Source organism: Prionailurus viverrinus, chromosome B3 (genome assembly GCF_022837055.1).
Source record: "Prionailurus viverrinus isolate Anna chromosome B3, UM_Priviv_1.0, whole genome shotgun sequence".
NCBI lineage: Eukaryota > Metazoa > Chordata > Mammalia > Carnivora > Felidae > Prionailurus > Prionailurus viverrinus.
The window spans coordinates 115,259,607-115,281,389 of NC_062566.1; the positions used below are offsets into that span (position 1 = coordinate 115,259,607).

Consider the following 21,783-nt stretch of genomic DNA (forward strand, 5'->3'; position numbering starts at 1 on the left):
AATTATCCTCGGTAAGCAACCCAGTCATTTAAGCGATATTTTGCCTTTTGGATTATCTGACATGAATGGCTAATCCTAGACATTTTCCCTTGGCCCGGACCTCACCTACGTCAAGCCACTCTTCCTACATCTGTGGGCTTCCTCAGAGAACACACTGTTTTGTCAACCTCTGAGGTGTAATTAAGACCGATCTTCATTGCTTCTTTTAAAAAATCGCCTTAGATTTCAAAACCAAAAACGAACAGGATGAGAAATGACTCCATGCTTACTGCTTTTCATTAACCCGATGATCTGACTAAATGTCAGGCCTCCCACCTAACCCTTTCCCAAACTGGAGATACTGTAGGTTGGGTTTCTTTTATTCCGTAAGCCGGGGTGCTCCTTGTGCTTTTTAAATGACTGTGGAGTCTGGGACTGTTCTGCCCTGGAATTCGTGCAGGAGAGAAGCTCTGTCTAAGCCTCCATGGCTCGCTCAGTGGACTAGAAAAGTATGAGACTGTCATTGGAAAGAGCATGACCTTTCTTATATAGCCTAAGGTTCAGTGCTTCTCAATGCTTTAATGACTCAGGGGGTGCCTGTGAACTGTCTGTACAGAAGCCGACCTTTCAAACTAATCTCCCCACGGGAGCCCTACCTGGCTCACCGCTGCAGGCTCCATGTAGCCTCACAATGGCTGGTAAACAGTTATAAGCCGTTGCGTTACCTTTCTGCTCTGACTGAAGGGTATACACTAGCTGAGCTGCTTTTCTTCTGTCTTCTTTTAACACATGAGGTCACGAGTACAAAATGCAGGGCAGGTAGCTGTGAGCCTTGAAGGCGTTCAGTGACACGGGCAGTCTTCTGGGAATAGGGAGAGAGCAGGCATACGTGAGAACGGAGCTTTTCCAGGCATCTCAAAAGGTTCCATGCAGAGGATAGGCTCATTTTTCTGAGGTGATATATCATCACGCCTCAGACTGAACCTTCTGATTTTCCTGCTACTTCTTGATGAGGAACAAGATCTACCTCCTAGAAAGATAGGTAATATTTACCAAGTGTGTATGATGTGCCAGGGGTCATTCTAAGTGTTTTACGTGCATCATCTCGTTTAGTCCCCGCAGCCCTGCTGTTATTGTCCCTATTTGACAGATAAGGAAACAGAAGCACAGAGAAGTTAAGGGATTTGAAGATTGCACTGGAGGTCCTATTAATTGGTGAAGCCAGGATCCAACTACTGGTAGTCTGAAGGCAGAAACCACAGCAGTTAACCACCTTTGGAATGGTCCACGCTGATAGACCTTGGGTCCAGCATGGGGAGACCCATGAGTGGGCTGACCTACACACAGCGTGACAGCATACAGCACCAAGCTAAAGAGGACAGGGCTTGAATGGCTCTGGGAATGAACTAGTAAGTCTTGGCAGCTGATAACTTTATTCCTGATCTATGGCTGTCCCCTGGTGGTTTTCCTGGGAAACTCACAAGCCAAGGAAATCCAAGGCTCTAGTGAAGTTAGTGGGACAAAGTGAGCTGGGCCAAATGGCTTACGTGCTGCATAAACACCCCAATCTAAGAGATGGCTTTTTGAGGTCTACATTACCCAACTCACTTGTGAATAGGGCTGTAATCCCTGTGACCGCAATCAAAAGCTGATTGGCAGCACATTGATTAAAACAGGCAGCAAAATATATGCCCCATATATTTTGAAGTGCACATACTTTGCGCTTCTAAAGCAGGAAAGTCCAAGATTTAATGAACTTGGCCATTATTTGCCGCAACTTCTCATTTCATGTTTAAGCTTCTAGGCTCTCCTCATGGTGGAAGATTCCTAAAAGACTACTGTGCTTCATGCCAGCTCGTAGCCTCTAACTCCCTGCCCCTTCCCCCGCAATTTAGTTCCCTTGACCTTTCAGATGTTATTATTCAACTAGGTGGTGTTTGCTTTCATTGCTTCTGGTGGCATAAGAGTGTGCAAAATAAAGCAAAAAATAAGGTCATTTTGTATAAAATAGGTAAAGTCTGGTTGGGCAGAAGGGAAGAAAAGGCAGTTTCTGAAAGAGTCGTGTCTTTGCTGCACTCTGGGACCACGGGACCAGGGTGTCCACCCTCCACAGATCTGGGGCAAAACACTGGCCTGAAAGCAGCAGGTGACCGCTGCCAACATGCGGAAGGCAAGACCGCCACGTTTTTATTTCCAGGTGCATAAAGAGGCCACAGGTTAATGTTGTTAAAAAAAAAAAAAAAAAATCAAACGTCTGTTAATCAAGTGCTGCGTTTAATGAACACCGCCTAAGACAGGGGGTAACCTAAGGAGACAGCGGGTAACCGCAGACAACCGGCCATTCAGGGGTGAGTTTCCGTCGCAGAGCGACCCCCCTCCGCCCAGCTGCTGGGCGCCACCGGCCAGCATGTCACGATGGATGAAGCAGCGGACCAGCAGGTACTGTTAAGAGTCAGCAGGCTGGCTGGCCCGACGCGCTGAACTCAGTGAGGCACTTGGAGATGAGGAACTTGCAGATGTAATATCCCTGTTAGGTGGGGGAGGTGTGGAAACCCTCCTCCGCTGCGAGGGGCCGAGGGCCGATAACCCGAGGGCAGGTTAGCCAATAGCCTGAAGCAGCCTCATCTGGGTCCTCACTGACTGGACCTTCCTTTTTCCAACGCAAAAAACACTGAAGACAAATTAAATCCGTGCCTCTCTCTCCCTCTCTTCTTCCCTCCAACCCTTCACCAAAGACACTACAAGGGCAATAGTTCTGAGCTCTCAGGAAACAGGGTCTGGAACCTTCTGGAGACTGAGAGGCACCAAACAGCTGTGTCAAAATTCCTTTGCTTTAGGTTAGACTCGATTTCTCCTGCCCTCCCTCCACCCGTTCCTCTCTCACCCCCACGCAACATGCTGGCATCAGCACCTCTAGCCTTCAATCTGCACTGGGATCTCCCAGCAGAAGAGATTCTGTTCCTTGTCGCCCAGAAGCTGCCACTTCACCATCACTTTTATCTGGAGAAAGAGAAAAAGAATTGGGAAAAGTGAAAGCAGGCCCTCACCTCAATCCAGAACTGGTCTAACTATGAATCCGAGTTAACAAACTGCCTAACTCTTCAGACTTTTTTTCTTAAATCATGCTACCATGGAGGCCACTTGGGACACGGGGGCAGCCTGTGGTCTTAAAAGACCAGCCAAGTGACACCTAGGATTCGGCGTCAGCGGCACCACATACTAGGCACCACATACTAACCTCGTTAACTCATCAGACATAATTTCTGAAGCATTCTTTTCCCTTTCAGATCAAAGGCACATGACGAAGCCTTGAGGGGAAGAGAATTTTACATTCAAACAATTTCTTACCTACTTGGCAATCTGATCTAGCTTTTTCCGAGGGTTAACCATGCATGGAGAGTAGTTATTCGTAGGTGTAACAAAATACCTTGTTACTTGTTAGCCGAAAATGTCAGAACACCAAGGGTGTCCCGAGAAGTTTATAAGTATACGAATGGTTCCGGGAACAACAATGCTTCGTAGCAATACAGCTTCAGTTAATTTCCTTAAACTGTTTTTGTTTTTTAATAATATACATCATTAGAAATCTCTGCTTTGACTTGTTATACTAGGAACTGTCCCTTCTAATTCTTAAAAAAAAAAAAAAAATCACTGAGAATTTTCCAGTCCTTTCTTATGTAGATATTAGCTTTCTTATGATTAGTTACTGCCCCTAATTTGGATTCAAATGTTTCTTTACAATTCAACATCTGAGTGACTGTGATACCTGCATCTCGAAACTTGCAAGTTTTTCAAGACCAGTACACAATAACTACTGTTTCACTTAGTGCTTAAATTAACATAGTTTAAGATGTTTTTCAAATGAAACGTAATTCACTTAACAGCTGCTACCATATAGGAAGTGCCTACTATGTATCAGGCCCTAATTAGACACTGTGTAAATGACCAAGGCTCAGAAATGCCTATGATTTTATAGATACTCCGCAAATTAATCTATAAACCTGTCCCTGACCCATAGGGTCTCTTATATCCCTTAAACATAGACTCCCTATATTACAGCCTCTTTGGAATGTTCTTTAATTACTTGCCGTTTCTAGAAAATAAATGGCCGGAATGCTCCTGGGTTCTACTTGATTTCCTTCCAAAATGTGCAGTGTTTTGTTTTGTTTTTTTCTTCATGGAAAAAAGGAATCCCCTTACTTCTTCCATTACTTATCAGGATTCATATCTTTAATACAGGCCCATTCCAACAGGTTCTACCTCATGTGCGTGGTAGAAAAAGTAGTAGGTATAGCAGGGCGAGTCAAAGGAGAAGGCAGGGGCTGGGGGGGCGGGGGCGGGATAGGGGGAGAAAGAATTGTGTGGAAAAGTGACCTCTTTGCTATGGAGCTAGGAAACTACTGCTCTCTTATTAAGAGATTAATGGAGAAACCAGAATTTTTCTATAACTTGACATCTTGAACTACTTGACAACTGCCTAAAATCTTTTAACAGTGCACAGGTTTTGGGGTCACAAGGCCAAGGATCTAGACAAGGTCTAAGTCACAAGGATCTAGACGTAATATTTCTTAGCAGAGTAGACATTGCTCATTTTGCTTAACATTGGAGGCTCAAGTTTCTTCATTTGCAAAAAGGGATAATACTGCCTCCGCAAAGCATGGTCATGAGAATCCAGGAAGATACTGTGTATCAAAATGGCATCATGAGGCCCAGGCTAACGATTCGGCGACGAAGAACAAAGGGGCACGGGGAAAAATACCCGCCCCACCTCGTGATTCCTAACACTCAAATTCATCTCCTTGCCCCCAGCTTCTGCTTCTTCATCATAGAGAGACGAAGGACTCCTACCCAATCTTTTCTTCCTGCCCCCCCACCCCGCCACCCCCCGTCAGATTCCTCATCTAGTCACAAGGCTACCAGTGTCCTGAACAACGATGTCACTTACAGAGGGGTATTCATTCTTCACTGGTAGTTTATTCAGGTAGCTATAGGTCTTGCCTTGCTGGATGGGGCAGTTGATTCCACTCTTACAACCATCAGCCTCAGGAATGGGAAAGGGAACGGCTACGCCCATCAGGATGCCATACACCAAAGCTTTGCTGCCCTGAGATGAAACATCTAAGAGGAAAGAAAGAGAATGAGATAGCGACAGGGACAGCTTATTTCTAAACTCGAAGTAAAAGAGTCAGATACGTTCTCAAGCAGTGGCAATGCTATGATAGCAAACCATAAAGTCTGTACTTCTTAACTCCTAGAGTCTACTTCTCTTTGTAGTTATGCTTAGTACCTCTACGAATGCTACAGAATAAGTATTCACTCTTAAAAAAAAAAAAAAGCAAGGGAGAGAGCGGTTTTCTTTGCTCCCAACCCCACCCTGCTCTTCCTTGCCTGTCACAGTTTCTCAGGAGAATCAGAGCTACCTGGGTAAATAACCTTACCCAACAAAGTAACTGAGTTTTTTTGGGCAGTAAACTTTGTTTCCTAACTACGTCAGCTTCCGTCAGAGCGTACTGTGTATCTTACAGAGCTTTAGAAGATTGGTCTCTGAATTCTCAAATGCCCTGCTCACAGGATTCCTTTAGAAAATAAGGAAACAGAAAGGAATCTCCACAGAAATGCAGTTAAGTAACAATAAGAGATAACCCTTTACAAACTGGGTAAGGTTTGAAAGATGAGGTACATCTCTTGACATCCTCTACCCTCCATATCACAAGATGGGCAGGAGGAATAAATGCAATAAAATTAGGGCAACCAGGGTAATCAGCTGTTAGGCTATTGTGGAGATCCAGGGTGTTGGCTTGGTTCCCTCCCTCCCTCCCTCCCATCCTTCCTTCCTGTCTTTCTTTCTTTCTTCCTTTCTGGGATGGGGATTACTTTTGTTTAGAAGGTACATTTTGGGGGTGCCTGGTAGAACACGTGACTTTTGATCTCGGGGTTGTGAGTCTGAGCCCCATGTTGGGTACAGGGATTACTTAAAAAAAAAAAAAAATCTAGGGGCACCTGGGTGGCTCAGTCGGTTAAGCATCCGACTTCGGCTCAGGTCATGATCTCACGGTCCGTGAGTTCGAGCCCTGCGTCGGGCTCTGTGCTGACTGCTCAGAGCCTGGAGCCTGTTTCAGATTCTGTCTCCCTCTCTCTCTGCCCCTCCCCTGTTCATGCTCTGTCTCTCTCTGTCTCAAAAGTAAATAAACGTTAAAAATATATATATATAAAAAAAAAAATCTAAAAAGAAGGTACCTTTTTGGTTTGGGACAACAGAGGGGCAGGGTATCATCCAGGAGAGAAAACAACTCTAGTATTTAATGCTGTCTTCAGGCTTAAAAGAAGGAGATGACAGGAACTTTGAGATTTCTTATTAGACTGCCACATCTAGTTCCATAGGATAGAAAACGAGTAAAGGATTCAAGGTTGATACCCCTTGTAGAAATAAAGATTTTGCATTTGTCTAGATTCCTGGGAAGCTGAAGGTGATAAATGTGGTACCAAAAAGCAACAAGTTCCAATAATATTTCTTTACGTTGAGGAAGGAAGCTCAGATTTTTTTCCTTGGGTCCCAAATGAATTCCCTCAACCTTACAGAGGGGAAGTCTGAGCTTTGCAGAAGTTGGAAGGGAGGTCACAGACTTCCTGACTGCAATTCCTTCCCCCATATCCCTGTGCTCATTCCAACATTTGAGACTGATGTTCTTCTTTATGATGAATTTGAAGTCAAGAGCCACTTTTACTTACTACTGGTGAAGGTGACATTGACACTGTAAGACTGGCCTTTGTGCAATTTGCAGGGCTGGGTGGGGCATGGGCTCACATTCAGCTCCTTTATAACTCCAAACCCAGAACCTGTGAAAAAAAAAGAAACATGAATTGGAATAGGAGGCAAGATAAACCACCTATGCGATTTCCTACCTAATGGAAAGGTGCTCTGCTCGTCAGGAAACTCTTCCTATTATTTGATGGGTGAAGGGGAATTAAGAAAATGAGTTAAGTATGTAAAGCCAGCTTCCTTGCTCCGTATCCTGGCAGGACTATGCCAGGGCAAGTCATCTCCACCCCTCCTTCCATCCCCAGGTAGGATTTAAAGCAGCATACATATGGCGCAAGTGATGGCTCAAAGCTTCAGTGCTGTTTCCACTTGGACTCTTGAGCCTGGCTGCTTCTGAACTGCCCCCGCCCCCCATCCTTTCTTCTTCTTCTTTTTTTTTTTTTCCACGTTTTTATTTATTTCTGGGACAGAGAGAGACAGAGCATGAACGGGGGAGGGGCAGAGAGAGAGGGAGACACAGAATCGGAAACAGGCTCCAGGCTCCGAGCCATCAGCCCAGAGCCTGACGCGGGGCTCGAACTCACGGACCGTGAGATCGTGACCCGGGTGAAGTCGGACGCTTAACCGACTGCGCCACCCAGGCGCCCCATCCTTTCTTCTAATCCTGTCCCGGTACGGATCCAAATCAGTGATCTCCGAGCTTTGTACGTCCCTACCAGTGAAAACGATTTTAAGAACGCATCCACAGTATACAGTCGGACACTCCACTTTAGAAACGTGTTCTTCAAGATAAGTGTCTCCGAGACAGGGTGTGTGTCTTTTTGTAAAAATCTCAGTCCAAACAAAGACAAAAGTGCTGTTTGTTCCCAAGAAATGCTTGACCTAAACAGGTTAAGTAAAATCTTTAAGAATCCCATCGCCGCATCCGGGTCCCTGAAACTGGACAGCCAAATCGAGAGAATGCAAGCAAACTGCCTGGTAACACCGCTTATAGCAAGGAAAGCTTAAGTTCTGCCATTCAGCCATCACTGCTGAGGTGGGCTCTGGGACCGGGCGCCTGGGTTTGCAATCTCACTGGCTCCCTTACTCACGGTGAAACCTCAAAACAAGGCACTTCACCCCTCTGGGGATAACAACAGTAACTGCCTCATAGGGTAGGTGAGTGAACACACAGAAAGGTCTCAGGTAAGTCTTTGCAACATGGTAATGCTATATAAATGTTTACTTTATTATCATCACATCGGGATTCAGTCCATGAATTTAATCTAGAATAGTTGCTGTGGGTGGGTTAGCAAGTCCCCTTTTCACACAAAAGCTGGGCCTCTCCTCTGCAGTCATCAGGTTGGCTCAGCCCATGGGCTATGAAATGAGAAGCTCATGTAGACGCACTTGGCTTTCCCAGCCTGTGCCTGCTCTTGGGTGAATGGTTTCATCCTACTGACCAGCACTCCTCCAGCTAAGTCTGTGAGTAATAACTTGCAGTCCCTCAGCCCCCTGCTTGCTTCTCCGTCATTGCAAGGTTCCAAGGTTTTCGAAATACACACGCGAGAATTCTCTTCTGTAAGCACTGTCTTCTACTCTGTCCTCCGGTCTTTCTACAGATAGGGAAAAAATATCCAGAACTTTAATCAACAACCTATTGAAAATCAGTGCTTATGGGGCGCCTGGGTGGCTCAGTCGGTTGAGCGTCTGACTTCGGCTCAGGTCATGATCTCGCGGTCCGTGAGTTCGAGCCCCGCGTCGGGCTCTGTGCTGACGGCTCAGAGCCTGGAGCCTGCTTCAGGTTCTGTGTCTCCCTCTCTCTCTGACCCTCCCCCATTCATGCTCTGTCTCTCTCTGTCTCAAAAAACTAAATATATATATTTAAAAAAATTAAAAAAAAAAAAAGAAAATCAGTGCTTTATGCTAAAGCTTCCAACATCTGCTTCAACGTGCTTCTTTCAAGGCTGGGTCACGTGATTAGTACTTGTAGCTCCTTGAGTTTTACTGACAAGAGGTTCTTGGACTTCCAATGTCAACAGAACTCCTCAGTCCTAACTGGCAAAAATAGCAAAGCCAGTTTGCTTGGCCCCATTTCTTACTTGAGGAAATACTCCTCCCAGGGAAAGGGGTCATAGAGTGGAACTCAAAAATCTTTTGATGTGGGCACTGAAGTTTACATTGTTATTTCCCAATTCAAAAGTAAATTGAAAATCTGTAACTGAAACCCTCCCTTCCTTAAGAAGCACTTGCCATAGGTGTATATCTGGATTTGGTTTCCTTGGTCTTTTTTTTTTTTTTTTTTCCTGATGTTTATTTTTGAGAGAGAGAATGTGCACTTGTGGGGGAGGGGCAGAGAGAAGAGAGAGGGGAGATGAGGCGCTCCCTCAAAATCAAGGAGTGTGAGGTCATGACCTGAGCTGCAGTCATGCGCTTAACCACCTGAACCACCCAGGCATCCCCCCCCCCCTTTTTTAATGTTAATGTTACCACTGAAACTCAAGGCGGTTCACAGACACCCACTAATTTCCTACCACGAACTAGCTGTGAGACTTGGGTTTGGGGCATGTGGGTGGCTCAGTGGTTAAGTGTCCGCCATCGGCTTAGATCACGACCTCATGGTTTAAGAGTTCGAGCCCCAAGTTGGGCTTTGTGCTGACAGCTCAGAGCCTGGAGCCTGCTTAGGGTGCTCTCTTCCTCTCTCTTCTCCTCCCCAGCTTGCTCTTTCTCAAAAATAAACACTAAAAAGAGAAAGAGAGGGGCGCCTGGGTGGCTCAGTCAGTTAAGCGGCCGACTTTGGCTCAGGTCATGATCTCGCGGTCCGTGAGTTCGAGCCCCGCGTCGGGCTCTGTGCTGACAGCTCGGAGCCTGGAGCCTGTTTCAGATTCTGTGTCTCCCTCTCTCTCTGACCCTCCCCCGTTCATGCTCTCTCTCTCTCTCTCTCTCTCTGTCTCAAAAATAAATAAACGTTAAAAATTAAAAAGAGAGAGAGAGAGAGAGAGAGAGAGAGAGAGAGAGAGAGAGAACGAACTTGGGTAAGTTACTCCATGTGCCTGTTTCCTATCTGTAAAACAGATCCTGAGGGCTGGATGAGTTAATAGAGTGTCTTTGTCCAAATTTGGCCACTAAGTTTAATGGAGGGATAGGCAGTAATTTGAGGTGATAATAGGATCTTTCAAGTGCCGCTAGTTTAGTGGAACAGCATTTGCTAAGTATTAATAGACCAGCAGTCTTATTCCTTAATCAATCCTGTCCCCTAGCCTAACTCTGATTTTGCCTCAAAATGAACTGATGACATAGTGGAAGGGGTATTTATTCTCTCATCTGCTTTTGCTTTAAAAGGTTTTTTTTTAATGTTTATTTTTTAGAGGAAGACAAAGCGTGAGCGGGGGAGGGGCACACACACTTTGAAGTTTCCTTCCAGCTCACAAATTTTATGTCTTCTTTCATTTATTACTACACCTTTCCACGTCAGAAAACGTTCTGCTAGAATAGTTAATTCTATAGACTTGGCTGGACGAAAGAACTCACAATTTCCTACAAGCCCCCGCTGTACTTCCCAACAAAGATCCTACCACAGCGCCAAGACGGGGTTATGTGTCACAAGCTGTGTCACAGCAACACGAGCTTTATAGATAGGAGGAGACAGTGATTAAGAAATCACCAAATTATATAGCACAAAGGAAGCGGTAACGGAATAAATCATGAAAAGGAGAATTGACTTTTGACTTGTCAGCAAAAGGGAAATTAAAAATAAAAGCAAACGGAGTAGGGAGGGAGAGGTCATCCAAAGACACAAAGCAAACATACAAAGTTCTGTGCCCCTCACGTCCCGCGCATCATTGGAACCTTCAGTTAGTTGTCTGTGCTACAAACTTTAGAAAACTTCTGCAAAAGGCCCAGCTCCAGTTAATGTCCAGGGACCCCCAAAACGCGTCCCAGGAAGAGGCGAAGTTGTGAGCCATTGGGTTTCGCCCCCCGCACCTTCTCCCCAACCCCAGCCCACTCCACGTGGGGTCCGAGGCTGAACCTGACCGCCCGCGGGACCCGCCCAACCCAGCCGGGGGTCTCGGCGCGGGGTTCGGGTGGGGGCTCCCGCAGAGGGCGCGGGAATCTCGGGCCGGCTCCGGCTCACCGCAGTCCTTGAAAATCACTGGCTCGGCGAGGGCGGAGGCGCTGAGCGCCAGGAGCACGAACGCGACGGCCAGGGAACGCATCGCAGCTGAACAGGTTCCAAGCACGAAGAAGGAAGAAGCGACCGCCTCAGTCACAAGATAAACCTGCCCGGGCGGGCCTGGGGAGGAGCCAGGTCAGGCGACTCTCACCAGCAACCAGGGCCGGGCCCGCCCGCGCTCCGCCCCGCCCGCGCTCCGCCCCGCCCGCTCCAGGTTGCCGAGCTCGGCTCGGTCCCGCCTAGATGCCCGCTATCTCCGCCCACCTTGTCCGCTCCGCCACCGGGTAGGCTAGAATCCATCTCCGCCCCGTTCCGCTCCTCCCTCCGGCGCTCCGCCCAGGTTTTGTTGGTGCGCCCCAGCTTCCGTAATGGGAGCATTTCTAGCCAATCAAATCCCTTCTCCTCCACCACCACCCAATGGGTGTGCTCGGAGGCGGGGTCTCCGTAGGTCCCGTCCCCGGAGGCCCAGATGGAGAAGGCGATTGGGATGACGCGAGGGGTGGAGTTTGTGGAGGAAGATGGCGGCCGCCCGTGGGTTATCGCTAATGGCCGTGGCGCTGAGGGTGGTCACTCCCTGGGCAAGGGGCAGGTACCAAGGCTACAAAGGCACCTGGGAAGGGTGTTAGTTTCTGCGCCTCCAGGACTAAGGGGGAAGCTAAGGCCTGCGGGGGAGGCGAGGGTTTGGCGTGAGGCTGTCCAGGTGGAGGTCGTCAGGTTTGGCGTGAGGCTGTCCAGGTGCAGGTCACCAGGTGCCCATCTGCTCCAGGCTCATCCTCCTCCCTTGCGCAGTAGGCTCCTCGCGACCACTCGCGGACCTCAGGCTCGTCGGGAAGCGTCGTCCTCCAGCTCCGAGGCCGGAGAAGGACAGATCCACCTGACCGACAGCTGCGTCCAGGTAGGAGGTCGGACTCGGGGCGGCGGCGCCAGGGTGTCAGGAGTGCGGGGACTTGCCCTTGGCTCACCCTTGTTCCTCCCCTTGCCTGGCATTCTTGATCCCCCTTCCTGCATTTCAGAGGCTTCTGGAAATCACCGAAGGGTCAGAATTCCTCAGGCTGGAGGTGGAGGGAGGCGGATGCTCCGGATTCCAATACAAATTTTCACTGGATACAGTTATCAATCCCGACGACAGGCAAGGAGGAAGGGGTGGGTCCTCAGAGAATGTGCGGGAGGGATAAAAGTGCACATTTAGTTCAAATTTGAAAGGTTTGCTGAGAATGCCTAACACCACCCTTCTCACACAGTGGGAATACAGTGAGGATTTGTGTCATGCTTCAAAATAACTATGCTATAGGAAGAAAATTGGCCTGCCGACGTCCCTAGTGTAACTGGTAAGAGCCAGCCTGGACTGGATTCCAGTCCTAAATCCTTAACCATTTACCAGTATTCATTCCATGGGCTCTTTTTGCCTCGGAGAAAAGCAGCACTTGTTAGAGATAACAAGGGGTGCTTCCTCTGTATTTCTAAAAAAAATTTTTTTTTAATGTCTCTTTATTTTTGAGAGAAAGAGCATGAGCAGGGGAGGGGCAGAGAGAGAGAGGGAGACAGAATCTGAAGCAGGCTCCAGGCTCCGAGCTATCAGCACAGAGCCCACCACCGGGCTTGAACTCACGAACCCTGAGATCATGACCTGAGCCGAAGTCGGAGGCTTAATCAACTGAGCCACCCAGGTGTCCCATCTCTATTTCTAAAACTGGGCTCAGAGGGTGTAATGTTTTTGGTGTTTATGATAGTCGTTAATGTCTTCCTCCTGTCTTTTCAGGGTATTTGAACAGGGTGGGGCAAGAGTGGTGGTTGACTCTGATAGCTTGGCCTTCGTGAAAGGGGCCCAGGTGGACTTCAGCCAAGAACTGATCCGCAGCTCATTTCAAGTATTGAACAATCCTCAAGCACAGCAAGGCTGCTCCTGTGGCTCATCCTTCTCTGTCAAACTTTGATGCGACGGCAGGTGACCCAGAGATTGCTTCCCCTTGCACCAATTTGAGGAGCCTGGCAGTAGTAGAATTCTAGAGGTTTCCTTCCAATCATCGTTCTCTCAATTGTTTTTTTCCCTTCAGTCTAGGAGTGTTGTGTTTGCCACTGTTATTTTCAGAACGTGAAGCTTTTACTCTTGATTTAATTTCACTCACACAGTTCTGAGGCCAAGCGTCTAGATGCGATGATCTAAGCTCTGCTAACTTGTTGAAACCCACACTGTGTAATCTGTAGAGCCTTCAAGGTTCCAGAGTTTCGAGTTACTTCTCTGGCCTTCAGAGTTGCTTGTACATATGCATATAGCTATGTATAAAAGCTTTATTTTGAAGGAAGTCCTTATTGTGTTCTGGATCAGGGTCACAGATCGGGGACCTTAACTCTCGTTACCAGGCTAGAGAGGATGAGAAAGGCAGTGTTCTTTTTTTTCATCTCACCCTTCCTGAATGTGTTACTAGACATCCGTCTTTTTCTTTTTTCTTTTCTTTTCTTTTCTTTTCTTTTCTTTTCCTTTTCTCTTCTTTTTTTTTTTTTTTTTTTGGCATCCTTATTTTCTATGCAGCTCATTCTCCACTGTCCGTTTGTTAGGGTAAATCCTTTTTTCTTTCTTACTCCTCATTCTGCTAAATTTACAAAACCAGTAGCTCACCCAGAAAACTTGGATCGAACCCCCGCTGATAACCTGAGTCATTTGGAAAGTAAGCCCCATACTCCATACTCACAGAGACATTTCAAGATTCTGTGATCATTCAGTGACTGATATGTTGCTTCACTTATTGTGTAAAATGTCTTTTGTCTCGTGCATAGCAGGACGTGGTTTTTGTGTTGGTATGGATATGGATAGTTAGGGATTACCAGATAAAATGTAAGATGCCCAGTTAAATTTGAATTTCAAATAACACATAATTTTTAGTATAAGCGTGCCCCAAATATTTCGTGAAACATATTTATACTAAAAATTATGTGTGGTTTATTTGAAATTCAAATTTAACTGGGCACTGTGGTTTTTTTTTTTTAAGTTTATTTATTTTGAGAGAGAGAGCGAGTGGGGGAGGGGGAGGGGCAGAGAGAGAGAGAGAGAGGAAGAGAGAATTTCAAGGAGGCTCCACACACATTGTGGAACCCAGTGTGGGGCTTGAACTCACAAACTGTGAGATCATGACCTAAGCCAAAACCAAGAGTTGGATGCTTAATCGACTGAGCCACGCAGGCGTCAGGGACATTGTGTATTTCTGTTTGTTAAACCTGGCAGCTTTATTTTAGGGTCACTGAAAGAAAAGCTTTTTTTTTTTTTTTTTTTTTTAAGTTTTATTTATTTATTTTGAGAGAAAGAGTGTGAGTTGGGGAGGGGAGAGAGGGGGAGAGAGAGAATCCCAAGCAGGCTCTGTGCTGACAGCTGCATCTCATGAACCATGAGATCATGACCTGAGCTGAAATCAAGAGTCTGGTGCGTAACCGAACGAATGAGCCACCCAGGCGCCCCAAGGAAAGCTTTTTAAGCCAAAATTCTGATGAATTTTAAAGTACTTGTTTGGGTATGGCACTTAATTAGTCTACAGATCTCGAAATAGTTGTGGCATGTGTCTGACAGGGCTGGGGGAGCTGGAACTGTATGGACAACTAAAAAAAGAAATACCACTACCATAACAAATGATTTATTAATGCTCATGTTGGGAAAACCACAACCAAATTGATTATGGAAGAATTACTGGTTAAACCCTTGTTTTCCTCAAGAGCCTTAAAGTTTGTTACAGCAAAACTTGCATTTCTGGACTGGATTGGAATTAAGGTCATTCATTAAAAGAATTTACCATTAAAAAGGGAAATGCAGAGTTTAGAGAAAAGTATCTGGGACAGAAGCTTAGGTACTTATATTTTCAATGTGGGAAAACCTAGAATTTGGAGAAAGCAAGCCTATTGTGAGTACAAAGAGGAAACAAAGGGAGGCTCAGATACCTGAGCTTTCTTGGCAGTTTTCCATGGAAGGAGGCAGAGAGCAGCATACCATAGGGGCATCTGTGTGGCTTTACTTAGATACCTAAAGATGCATCAGTACCTGGGCCTGATAAGATCTTCAGCTCAGACTAAGTTTTTTCATCCTCGTTAAAAAGAGATTTTGCTACATTTTATGTATTAGAACCTGTTTAAAGAGTGCACTTTATTTTTGTTTATTTTTTGAAGGAAGCCCTGTACCCAGCGTGGGCCTTGAACTCATGACCCTGAGATCAAGAGTTGCATGTTACACTGACTGAGCCAGCCAGGTGCTCCATGATTTGGTGATTTTAAAACTCATGCCGAGCACATGCAAGGTAGCTTTAGCTGCTAAATAAATCATTAAATTGCAGTAGTCAGACAGGAACCGAATCTTTGAACACCTTTATGGAAGTACTTGCTGTTAATGGGAGATTTGGACTTCTGTGTTTTAGAAAGGGTGGGTTTGGGAGAAATCACCTCACTTTATTACACTGAGAAAGCCTCAGGGGAAAATCTGAAGTGATAACAAAAAGCCTCCATTGGAGTAGGATGACATAGAAATTTTAAAAGCACGGGGCATAGAGAAATGATAGCATCAAGGGGACGGTGGGCAGTTGGCTTGGAACAAATAGTAAGTATAGTAAAATGGGTTTAGGGTCTTTTGCAGGCCCTTTTTGACCAGATGCCCTCTTTCTGGCAAGCAGTAAAGACCAGCAGGTGTTTTCACAAATTTTGCTCACTGTGCAAATTCATTTACGAAAACTTGACACTCCTCTAGTATCCATTGGGAGACTTTTTTTTTTTTTTTTTTTTTTTTGCTTCCCCATTACTTTCAAGGGGAAAGGCCCTATTTGTTGCAGAATTGGTTTTATTTATGCAAAGTTAGAGAGTGTCTGGGGCAGCATGTCCCCCCTTTGCTTTAGCAAGAACCAAAGACAAGGGAGCCCTGCGTCTGCTTCATGTTGTGAATCTGCTCTACGGTGTTCGCTCAAAAGAGGGGGGGTCTCTGGGTCAACATCCAGATCTTACCTTGTGGAATCATACGCTTCAGTTCCGTGACTGATAGTGACTGGTGGTATGTACACTGTAGGTGTCCCACCCACCCTTCGTCTGTGTGGGAATGTTGACTGATTACAAGGGATTAGGAGAAAACAGGTTTAGAAGTAAGGGGTTAGAAGTAGGTGTCCAAGAACTTTCTAACTTCTCTTCTTAAGAATTGAAACCCGTTCTTTCGGTCTTCTGTTACAAAGCCTCAAACGGAGGGCTGACATGTGGTAGCAGCATCCTGTATTGAGAAGTGGGCGGCACCGATCATCTGGCGTAGCCCTCCCGTCAGTGCTGGCCAGGAGTGGGTCTCGTGCCGCTGGTAGTGGACGGGACCTGACACTGTCCAGTGCAACATTAATTATGGTTTTGCATGTGTGTCTCAAAGGCAGGAAACTCCTCTACTTTCTAGGTATCTAGCATTGGTGTTTATGGTTGCTCTTTCAGAATCCCTGTTTTCCATTTCTCCACAGAAATGCTGCAGGGCTGTTTAAAGGAAGTTTGCTTTAAGAAGTTTTGCAATAATTGCGGGGCTTTAATTGTCAGATAAAGACAGAAAGGAGGGAGCATTTAAGTGGTCTGTGGCCAGCAGCTGTATTTAAAAATATTTTATTTTTTTGAAAAGGTAATACACACGGTACAAAATTCAAAAAGACACAAAAGGGGATACAGTGAAAAGTCCCAATCCTGTACCCATGTACCCTGTCACCCTCCCCACAAACCACTGTTGTTTCTAAGAATTTACCCTACAGGTATGATCCATAGATATAATGTGAAATAACATACAAGAATATTCATTACAGCATTACTTATAAATAGCAAGAGATAGGAAACAATGGAAACATCTGTCAATAGGGGACTGATTACAAATTATGACTGATCCATTCAGTGGAATAGCATATAATTACAATATAGAACGAGACAACTCTTTATGTGAAAATACGGATTAAGTGAAAAAAGCAAAGTGCAGAACAGCATGCATAGAGTGGTCTTTGTGTTTTGATACAAAGAAATCCGTGTATGTGCATGAAGTTTTTCTGGAAGGGTGAGCAGGAAGGTGAGGGTTGAGAGGAGGCACAGCGCCAGCAGGTGTACTGAAGAGTGGTAAGAAGTTCTCTGAACCGTGGGGCGTAAGGAGAGTGGCGAGGGTGAGGTCAGCAGATACCCAGCTGTCTTCCCCCTTTCTTTAGATAAATAGCAGCATATATTACACTTTGTTATATGACCTTCTTTCCCCCCCTTCGTCTGGTTTGGATTTCTTATCAAGGCATTTACAGCCACTTTTTTTTTTTTCCTCCTTTTTTAGGCCTCCGTTTCAACTAATAGTTTCTAATCTTTTACTGTTACAAGTAATGCTATAATAAATAACCTCTGACGTGTGTCGTTTCACATTTGGTGAGAAATATCTGAAGGTTAAATTCCTAGAAGATTCAAAGACTAAGAGCTTTTGTAAGTTTGAAAGACATTGCCATGTTATCCTTTTCAGAAGTTCTATCAGTTTCCGTCCCTGTTAGCTGTGCATGTGAGTGCCTCTTTGATCAGATGCTTGCCGACTAGGAGTCTTAAACGTTTTGATCCTTGCCAATCTGACAATTTTTAAAAAGTATCTCAGTGTGGTTTTAATTCACATTTCTTTTATTACGAAAGAAGGTCAGAATATTTTCACATGTGTAAGAACTATATAGTTTTGTTGGCTGAAAACATCTTAGCTAGTAGAGTGACCTAGGGCAAATTGTTTAAACTCTTGTGTGTCTCAATTTCCTCAGCTGTAAGCTGGGAATAAAAATAGTCAGTAGGATTGTTGGATGATTAAATGAAATTTGTGTCCAGCACTCAACACAGTGCCTGGCACATAACAGGCATTCGGAAGTTATTATGGGATGGCTGACAATCAGAGCAACCGCTAGGACAGGACAGATTAAGAAAATGACATTCGTCCCTATGTCTTCAGGCGCATGGAGTCTCATTCATTTACATTGCCTTTCATCAGACAAATGCAAAGGCAGAGCTTTCCTTGTCTCAGAAGAAGAAGGAACCTTTTCCCATTGGATCCCAATCCTAGGCTGTTGGCAGAGTTGGCAAGAGGGTAGGCACAGCCTCATGTCTAATAATTAGACTTAGCCAACATGGTAAAGAAATTTGGTTTAATATGAAATAAAAACAAAAACAGAAAAGCCCAGATGTACATCTTTTTATTCCACAATGGTTCTAAACTCCTGGCTGGCCAAGGTTGGAGTGGGTCTCTACTTGTAAACTGAGAGGGATAGCAGCCATCCCATTTTTGAAAGAAAGATGGCAGGGGCATCTGAGAATACAGAAACAACATAGGAAATCTGGCTTCCCCTAAATAAGACTACACTGTATCTCACAAGCTAGAAAATAGGCCCCTTTATTTTTAGTACCTCAAAACTGGCATCCACAAAAGGGAACCCAGGACAGATTTGTTTCCTGTAAGAAGCAGTATGTATTTAATACAGGTCTTCGGAGATGGGCACCCTGTCCTGTGGCAGCCTTTGCTGGGTGCACGCAAATTATCATGGGTAGATGGTGAGTGTTTACCCGAAGTTACTGAACGTTTTCTTTAGACTTGTTGAAAGCCTTGGCTCCCCCTTTCTTAACAACTCCCCGTATTTTTCATATTGCCCTCTTGCTGCTTTCTTAGGCTTCTTGTTCCCCTTCACTTGTGTCTCTACACTCAGCAAGCTGGTATCAGTCTTGCTCTTCCGAGATGAGCTGAGCTGATCTGCTCCTCCCTGGGGCCACAGAACTGCTATTGGATGGAGCTGTGGCAAAATCTGGCCCAGACCGGATTGGCTGAGTGAAGTGTTGGTTCTCTGGAGGCGGCCTTGGAGTCACTCCCCAAACCCCCCCCTCCCCCCCCAATCCTTTTTTGCTCAAGAGATACTGAAGGACCATCCCTGGGCAGATGTGACCTCTGACCCAGTTGTGGAATCATCGGGATGTCCTGTGGATCATGGCTGGGAAAGGGTATCTGCAATGTGAGTCCGAGTGACCTTGCGTGTTTGCACAGCTTGAGGGGGTGGATGAGGGCCATCCTTTAGGAAGCATCCATAGCAAGGCCAGGACAAATGGCAGACTGGTCCTCATGGCCAGTGGCTGAAGCATTAAAGCATTTGGTGGTGTTTGAGCCAAGCAAGGGCACGGCAGCATGAAGGCAGTGACAGAAGCTCAGCCAGAGCCTAAGCTGGGAGAGATGAAAAGCAGGCGGGGCTGGCTGGGAGCTGGGCTGCAGGGCCTTCTGCCTGCTTCTTCATGGTGTCTTCCCAGCTAGGAAAGCCTTCTCGAGGCCCCTGCCTGTGTGGCCTGGGCCCATTTCCAGGTAGCTGCCCACACTGAGCCCTCACTGCTATTCCTTGGAGGTACAGTGTGGGGGGCCGGCCTCGGCCACATAACCTGGGGAGCAATGGCAGCGGTAGGAGCCCTCGGTGTTCTCGCAGTGACCGTGGGCACAGAGCGCAGCAGGCCCGTTCAAGTCGTCACACTCATTGATATCTAAGAGGAAGGGAAGGAAGAGAGAGCTGTGGGGAACCCAGGTGCCTCTGCTGTTGTGGTCACTAAGCACCAGCCCCTGCCCCGCAGTGGAATCCTACATGTGGCAGCCAGGAGCTGAGGTCATTGCCCCGAACTAGGCAAGTCAGAGACACAAAGCAGGTGGTAGTGAACCCATCCTGTGCCCCTGGACAGTGGCCATGCTCTTTTGTCCCTGCCTTTCTTCTCTCTAGGAACCTCCCTGGAAAGGGCTTTCTATACACAACAGGAGACCTTCCTTTGGTGCTGTCTCACCACTTGGCCTGGTTCCAGACAGCCCCACTAGGGGGCAGCAGTGTATGTTCCACTCTCAAGTTCAGCCTTGTATTCCTCAGTGAGCGGTGGGCCAGTCTGACCTTTCCACCTGGAGCCATCAGGGCCATCCTGCTCCCTGGGCCACTCACATCACAACTTACCCACGCAGGCCATGTGGGCCATGTCCAGCTGGAAGCCCTCAAAGCAGTCACAGGTGTAGCCCTCCCTCACTCGCACACAGCGGCCGTTCTCACAGCCGTTCAGGATGCCGCATTCCTCTGCCTGAAGCCCTTCGAAGCCGGCCTGGTGCTCTGGTAGGAGGGAGTCAGAAGGAAGCTGAGGCCTTGCACCCAGCCTTGGGAGCCTCACCCTCCACTATGAAGGTTGCTCCTTTTGGAATCCTAAGGTCAGGGTTGGGAGGGTCTAAAACTCTCACGGAGATGCTAAAACAAAAGGCACTACCCTTAAGAGATAATTATGTGTCATTACTTTATGGTGGCGGAGACCTGCGGTACTTTAAATGTTAGCTCCGGGAAGGTTGAGACTCCTTGCTCTCGTAGTGCCAGGGTTCCCGAGCAGGTGGGTGTCTATATAGTGTTGGTTTTGTGGTTGGTGGTGGTTAAAATCTTTAGATGGTTTTTGTGGGGAGGAGATTGGCAGCAAAAGGGGATTACCCTCACCCAACACGAAGCAAAACTTAGGGATCTGCTTAACCCTCTCCTCTTTAAGCAGGTCCCAACCCCTGAGAAAGACCGTATCCCTGGTCCCCGTGAAGCCTCTGTCTGGTACAGTGGCCTGTGCCTGGGGCAGCTACCACATCCGTTGCACAGGTGCCAGGCCTGACTTCTTCATTAGAATTCAAGTCCTATATGCTGGGGTACTTGCCACTTACAAACCGAGTCACCACAGTGGGCCTCTAAAGTGATTAGAAATCCTGAATGCACATTTCAGGTCACGAGTGTGAGCCTGTAGACCAGGTTATTCTGCACACCGTGGGTGGTATGGAGGGAGAGAGACGGACCGGAGTGTACCTGCTTTCTCTTGCTCTCTCAACCCCCACAGGGAAGTTTTTGAGGTTGGGATGGTGTCCTGTCCTGTACCTCTTTGGCTCATCAGAGTTGTTTGGGTCTGACCCAGGCATTTGGAGTTGTCCCTTGAGTGACCTGTGAGAGGGCTGGCTGGGTCTTTTCCCTCCCCGGGCCTCACCCCGCTGGCAGCAATTAGTAGGTAGAGGAGATGGAAGTGAAACCATTTTGGTGCCCGCCGCTTCCCCATTTTTGCAGCAACACAGACCTGGGTGGCTGGCCACGTAGTGGGGCTGGAGTTCTGAGGGCTGCAGGGGGGGCTCAAGAACTGGTAGGTGGTCCCCTGGGCGGCTGGCTGTGTTGGGGAAGGGTGGCTCTGGGACGGTGTCCTCGGGACCCAGGTAGTTGTAGAAGGGGGCCCCGTCTGGGCCGTAGAGGCTGTAATGCAGGTCCTCGGGCCCGGGGCCGTACTCATAGCCTGGCCGGAAGTGGACTCCAGCCTCCCGCTCGGCTTCGATCCGGGCCACGTTGCACAGCTGAGCGTAGACCTCTGTCAGGGAGGAGGGAGAGAGGATGCTGCCAGGCTCTTGATAGCTAAAGCCTGGAGTGTGGTTCCCAGGCTCATTTCCCCAGGGAGAGGGAGCATGCTGGGACTGGTGTCCTCTGGGAGTTCCTGACAGTGCTCTCCTCGTCACCCCAGCCCCTCCCCCACTCTGTCCCCAGACAATAGAGATGGAAGATGGCCACATTCTGATTGCTCTACTCCTAAATCCCTCCTTCCCAGGTGAGGGCATTTCCTTCCCTGGGGCCCCTCCCCCCCCCAGGCAGGCACGGGTCACCCTTCTCACCAGAGCTCCTGGGGGGGCACAGGGCACACTGCTGGCTCCAGGCCTCGCCATCCTGACAGCAGCATTCCGTGTAGGTGGTGCGGCGCCCGTGCAGGGGTTGGCTGCACACATAATTGGTGACTCTTTTCCAGCAGATGTCCATGTGGATGTCGTGGTCAGGCAGGTCCTCTGGTGGCACAGCACAGGGGCACGTGAGCCCTCCCGGCCCAGATTCAGTCCCCCCACCGC

The 21,783-nt window shown here is 47.3% G+C and overlaps 3 protein-coding genes across 8 annotated transcripts in view; 1 reads left to right on the plus strand and 2 right to left on the minus strand.

The window, feature by feature from the left end:
- Window positions 1–2,234: 2,234 nt before the first annotated feature.
- Window positions 2,235–11,013, minus strand: NPC2 (NPC intracellular cholesterol transporter 2). Its single transcript, XM_047861020.1, has 4 exons — window positions 10,854–11,013; window positions 6,709–6,816; window positions 4,925–5,097; window positions 2,235–2,979 (listed from the first exon to the last, which is right to left on the minus strand). Exons 1-4 carry the CDS (start codon window positions 10,933–10,935, stop codon window positions 2,893–2,895), a joined length of 450 nt encoding a protein of 149 aa, XP_047716976.1. The 5' UTR covers window positions 10,936–11,013; the 3' UTR covers window positions 2,235–2,892.
- A 359-nt stretch (window positions 11,014–11,372) lies between these two features.
- ISCA2 (iron-sulfur cluster assembly 2) lies at window positions 11,373–13,191 on the plus strand. 3 transcript variants are annotated; one of them, XM_047861018.1, is made up of 4 exons: window positions 11,373–11,481; window positions 11,682–11,787; window positions 11,906–12,021; window positions 12,652–13,191. In XM_047861018.1, the coding sequence occupies exons 1-4, from the start codon at window positions 11,411–11,413 to the stop codon at window positions 12,824–12,826; spliced, it is 468 nt and encodes a 155-aa protein (XP_047716974.1). In that variant the 5' UTR covers window positions 11,373–11,410; the 3' UTR covers window positions 12,827–13,191. The 3 variants fall into 3 exon arrangements, 2 of the variants coding, with proteins under 2 accessions (XP_047716974.1, XP_047716975.1); XM_047861019.1 differs by having other exon boundaries at window positions 11,378–11,481; window positions 11,685–11,787; XR_007152694.1 differs by having other exon boundaries at window positions 11,392–11,481; window positions 11,906–12,220; window positions 12,652–12,787.
- A 3,280-nt stretch (window positions 13,192–16,471) lies between these two features.
- The window catches only part of LTBP2 (latent transforming growth factor beta binding protein 2), a 107,243-nt gene continuing 101,931 nt past the window's right edge, over window positions 16,472–21,783 (minus strand). For all 4 annotated transcript variants that reach the window (XM_047861014.1, XM_047861015.1, XM_047861013.1 and 1 more), the window contains 4 exons: window positions 21,556–21,723; window positions 20,976–21,257; window positions 19,844–19,993; window positions 16,472–19,391 (listed from right to left, as the gene is read on the minus strand). In XM_047861014.1, the coding sequence (XP_047716970.1) occupies window positions 19,246–19,391; window positions 19,844–19,993; window positions 20,976–21,257; window positions 21,556–21,723 (746 nt within the window). In that variant the 3' untranslated portion in view covers window positions 16,472–19,245. The remainder of the gene's footprint in view (window positions 19,392–19,843; window positions 19,994–20,975; window positions 21,258–21,555; window positions 21,724–21,783) is intronic.

What these genes read in the sequence shown, in the direction of transcription:
- NPC2 (XM_047861020.1), bottom strand. Translation starts at nt 10,935, where the DNA reads ATGCGTTCCCTGGCCGTCGCGTTCGTGCTCCTGGCGCTCAGCGCCTCC. An exon ending in CAATGTCACCTTCACCAGTA is followed by an intron (nt 5,098 to 6,708) that starts GTAAGTAAAAGT and finishes CTTTCCTCTTAG; the next exon opens with ATGTTTCATCTCAGGGCAGC. An exon ending in TGAAGAATGAATACCCCTCT is followed by an intron (nt 2,980 to 4,924) that starts GTAAGTGACATC and finishes CTCTTTCTCCAG; the next exon opens with ATAAAAGTGATGGTGAAGTG.
- ISCA2 (XM_047861018.1), top strand. Translation starts at nt 11,411, where the DNA reads ATGGCGGCCGCCCGTGGGTTATCGCTAATGGCCGTGGCGCTGAGGGTG. An exon ending in TGACCGACAGCTGCGTCCAG is followed by an intron (nt 11,788 to 11,905) that starts GTAGGAGGTCGG and finishes CCTGCATTTCAG; the next exon opens with AGGCTTCTGGAAATCACCGA. An exon ending in GTTATCAATCCCGACGACAG is followed by an intron (nt 12,022 to 12,651) that starts GCAAGGAGGAAG and finishes CTGTCTTTTCAG; the next exon opens with GGTATTTGAACAGGGTGGGG.